This window comes from Cebus imitator, unplaced genomic scaffold, assembly GCF_001604975.1.
Source record: "Cebus imitator isolate Cc_AM_T3 unplaced genomic scaffold, Cebus_imitator-1.0 Scaffold217, whole genome shotgun sequence".
Lineage (NCBI taxonomy): Eukaryota > Metazoa > Chordata > Mammalia > Primates > Cebidae > Cebus > Cebus imitator.
Genome location: NW_016107532.1, coordinates 3,518,366 through 3,523,200, shown reverse-complemented (window position 1 = coordinate 3,523,200; position 4,835 = coordinate 3,518,366). Strand labels below are relative to the sequence as shown.

At 42.3% G+C, this 4,835-nt stretch overlaps 1 protein-coding gene across 2 annotated transcripts in view; it reads right to left on the bottom strand.

The window, feature by feature from the left end:
• The window catches only part of CCDC43 (coiled-coil domain containing 43), a 14,894-nt gene that overhangs the window by 6,387 nt on the left and 3,672 nt on the right, over positions 1-4,835 (bottom strand). For both annotated transcript variants that reach the window (XM_017549387.2, XM_017549385.2), the window contains exon 2: positions 1,291-1,378. In XM_017549387.2, the coding sequence (XP_017404876.2) occupies positions 1,291-1,378 (88 nt within the window). The remainder of the gene's footprint in view (positions 1-1,290; positions 1,379-4,835) is intronic.

Genomic DNA, 4,835 nt, shown 5'->3' with positions numbered 1-4,835 from the left:
TTTTTTGAGATGAGTCTCGCTTTGTCACCCAGGCTGGAGTGCAGTGGCGCAATCTCGGCTCAGTGCAACCTCCACCTCCTGGGTTCAAGCGATTCTCCTGCCTCAGCATCCTGAGTAGCTGGGACTACAGGCACATGCCACTAAACCCAGCTAATTTTTTTGTATTTTTAGTAGAGACAGTGTTAGCCAGGATGGTCTCAATCTCGTGACCTTGTGATCTGCCCATCTCAGCCTCCCGAAGCGCTGGGATTACAGGTGTGAGCCACTGCACCTGGCCAGAATTCTTAGATTAAGAATATTTTGCCTAATTTCAAGAAGGAGTTGTTAAGAAAAAAAGAAAAAGTAGTAAAGTAGTAGTTCTCACGCTTGGCTGCACATTAGAATCACCTATAGGAGCTTTTAAAAAATACAAATACCTGGGCCCCAACCCAAGTACATTAAGTGATTCTAATATATAGCCAAAACTGAGAACCAACAGTGTACAGAGTTTAGAATCTCCAAATTTGGCTTTTATGATTTGAGTTTTCTGCAGATAATTTACCATCTTAGTGGTGAACATATTCGCCCATGTCTCTTCCATTTTAAAGGGTAAAGTGTTTAGCTGAATAAAGCCAAATACCAACCATAATTTGTGTTATGAAATGACAACATGAGGTAGGGCACAGTAGTTCAAGCCTATAATCCCAGCACTTTGGGAGGCTGAGGTGGGTGGATCACATGAGGTTAGGAGTTCGAGACCAGCCTGGTCAACATGGTGAAACCCTGACTCTACTAAAAAACACAAAAATTAGCCAGGCATATGGCATGTGCCTGTAGTCCCAGCTACTCAGGAGGCTGAGGCACTAGAATCGCTTGAACCTGTGAGGCAGCAGTTACAGTGAGTGGAGATTTTGCCACTGCACTCCAGCCTGAGTGACACAGCGAGACTCTGTCCCCAAAAAAATAAAAATAAAAAAAGACGACATGAAAAAAGTAGGAAGTGGTAAAAATATAGTTGACCCCATGCCTGCAATGCAAATCTACAAGAAGCAGTGGAAAGAAGATGAAAAAAAGTAAAAAACCACAATGAAGATAAAACTGTGGTCACTTGAAATAGAAAAATGCAAAAAGAGAAAAGGAAGTCAATGTTCAGTAAAGAGTTAACGCAGGCTGCTGGGTGTTTGCCAGTGTGCACTATCTTAGGGAAAATAAGCATCCAAGGGGAAAATCAAAAGACCTTTCTCTAACAGCTATACAGTCAAGGCTGCCAGAAAAGGCACTGGAGGTTAAACATAGAAACTCTGACTCTACCTTCTTTTTTCACTTTGGTGACAACATTCTGAGTTTCTGACCATCGTTCCACAATCTCCTTGCAGATATTAAGGAGGGAATCTTCTTCCTAGTTGAAAAAGCAGACCAATTAATTTCCTAAGGGAGCCCTCAAAAACAATAGCAACCTCAAAGAAGCCTATGCAGAAGGCATAGCTCTCCTTGCTGTGAAATTATGGAAGGATCTGGGAGCCACAATAGAGTATGTTTCTCTTCTGAAGCTCTGGGCACAGAATTAATCCTGTTTATGTGTCCCAGAAGCCACACCTCCTGCTTCAAGAATAGCCACTCCATGCTGACAAGCTCCAAGGGAAGATTCATACCAACTCAAGGCAGCCTTCCTCATTCTCTCTTAAAATATTTTATTTCTTTTATTTTTAATTGACAATAACTGTATATATACGTAGGGTACCCTGTGATGTCTCCATATATGTTCACATTTTTTTGATGATGAAAACATTTAAGGCCGGGTGCAGTGGCTCACACCTGTAATCCCAGCACTTTGGGAGGCTGAGGCAGGCAGATCACCTGAAGTCAGGAGTTCAAGACCAGCCTGGCCAACATGGTAAAACACCTTCTCTACTAAAACCACAAAAATTAGCTGGGTATGGTGGCACACGCCTGTAATCACAGCTACTCAGGAGGCTGAGGCACAAGCTTGAACCCGGAGGCAGAGGTTGCAGTGAGCCGAGGTTGCACCACTGTACTCCAGCTTGGGCAACAGGGTGAAACTCCACCTCAAAAAAAAAAAAAAAAAAAAAAAAAAAAAAAAGAAAAGAAAACATTTAAAATGCACTCTTTTAGCAATTTTAAAGTACAAATGCATTATTATTTATTTTATTATTATTACTTCTTAGAGATAGGGTCTCACTCTGTTATCCAGGGTGGAGTGCAGTAGTACAATCACAGCTCACTGTAACCTCAAACCCCTGGGCTCAAGCAATTCTCCTGCTTCAGCCTCTCAAGTAGCTACAACTGCAGGCATGTGCAACCACTCTTGGCTGAGTGTTTGCTTGTTTTTTTTTTTGTTTGTTTGTTTTTTAAAAAGATGGGGTCTCCGGTGGCTCATGCCTGTAATCCTAGCACTTTGGGAGGCTGAGGTGGGTGGATCACCTGAGGTCAGGAGTTCAAGACCAGCCTGGCCATCATGGTGAAACCCCATCTTTAAAAATAAATAAATAAATAAATATTTTAAATTAAAAAAAAAGATAGGGTCTCACTATGTTACCCAGGCTGGTCTCCAACTCCTGACCTCAAGCAATCCTCTCATCTTGGCCCCACAAAGGGTTGGGATTACAGGCCTGAGCCACCACACCCAGCTGATTATTTATTACTTATTATAGTCACCATTCTGTGCAACAGATCACTAAAGTATGTTCCTCCTCTCTAACTGCAATCTTTCACCTTTTGATCAACAATCTTCCCTTTTCCCATCTAACTCCCCCAATTCTTTTGGACCAAAAACCTGTTGCCTAAGTCAAAACTCCTCTGTGAAATATTCTTTTGCTGATATATATGATTCAGAACATTCCCTAAGGTTATCAATTTTCATGCTAGTTCATATCCATTAGCTTGCTGACACGTAATAAAGAGGAGATACAGCAGGGCGCAGTGGCTTATGCCTGTAATCCCAGCACTTTGGGAGGCTGAGGCAGGTGGATCACGAGGTCAGGAGTTTGAGACCAGCCTGACCAACATGGTGAAACTCCATCTCTACTAAAAATACAAAAATTAGCTGGGCTTGGTAGCGGCTGCCTGTAATCCCAGCTACTCGGGAGTCTGAGGTAGAAGAATAGCTTGAACCTAGGAGGCAGAAGTTACAGTGAGCTGAGATTATGCCACTGCACTCCAGCCTGGGTGACAGTGCAAGACTCTGTCTCACGAAAAATAATAATAATAATAATATAAAAATAAATAAAGAGGAGATACATGAATAAATAGTCTCTTGTTCAACCAACCCAATGTCCATTTTACAAAAGCATACATATTCTGCATACCAACCAATCTCCCTCCCCAGCATGGTATAACAAAAACCTTGTCTTTGGTGTTAGAGATACTTAAGTTCAAATCCCAGATCTGTGAAGTTTCTTAATTTTCTGATCTTTACATCCTCTCAGGACTTTAGTGAAGATAAATGAAAATGTGTATAAGTGCCTACCCTACTTGTCAAAGAACAAGCATTTAGTAAACATGAGCACTTCCCTCCATCTTAATTATGGCTGCACTCCCCACTTTCACATTCTACCCCTCAGGGCAAGCTGTCAGAAGTCATTTATAAAGTGTTTACCATGTGCCAGGCACTGTTCTAAAAGCTTTACATGAGAACTCTCAATTCTTAAAATAATGCCATATTTTACTCTCAATTTACAGAAGAGGAAACCAAAGCACAGAGGTTAATTACCTTGCCCAAGGGCTTGCAAATAATAATGGATTAAACACAATTTGAACACCAGCAGTTTGGCTTATAGCCCATGTTCCTAACCATTATATATGCCATCTCCCAAAGAAAAGTGGATCGTCAGAACACAGACTTATTACATATATCCTTATTTTGTACCCAACAAAGGATTACTTCCTCTACCCTGCAACCTTTTAGCATGTATGCTAGACACACAGAACTTCCTGTTTCAATAATTCATGGACCCCACCCCCAACACCCACAGCAAAAAACGCCAAGGGAGAGAAAAAGAAAAAAGGATGAGAAAGTGGTACAGCTCTTTTAAAATCCCCCACCAAAAGAAAACGAATGGCAGGAAAAGGAACAGAAGAGGCAAAAGAAAAAGGGTACTCTTAGAGGACAAAGTAGTTTATTTCCTCAGTCTCCTTATCCAAATCAAAGTAGCTCAATCATCCATTCCTTCATTTATTTATCCAGAAGGAGCCTGCTATGTTCAAGGCACTAAGAGGAAAGCTTATCCTACTTAAAACTGCAACCCTCACTCCACTCTACTCCTGATCCTCTTACAATGCTCCTTTTTCCCTAGCACTTCTCACTTTGTAACATACTATATAATTTACTGGTAATGCTTTTCTGTGCTAGAATGTAACCCCATGAGGGCAGGAATTTCTATCTGTTTTGTTCCTTGAAGTGCCCCAAGTACTTAGGGCAGTGCCTGGCATACAGTAATCCATCAATAAAAATTTGATAAATAGGCTGGGTGCAGTGGCTCAAGCTTGTAATTCCAGCAATTTGGGAGACTGAGGCGGGCAGATCACGAGGCCAGGAGATCGAGACCATCCTGGCTAACACGATGAAACCCCATCTCTACTAAAAACACAAAAAATTAACCACGCATAGTGGTGGGTGCCTGTAGTCACTTGAACCACGGAAGCAGAGGTTGCAGTGGGCCAAGATCACACCACTGCACTCCAGCCTGGGCGACAGAGCAAGACTCTGTCTTAAAAAAAAAAAAATTGGGCCGGGCGCGGTGGCTCACGCCTGTAATCCCAGCACTTTGGGAGGCCGAGGCGGGTGGATCACGAGGTCAAGAGATCGAGACCATCCTGGTCAACATGGTGAAACCCCG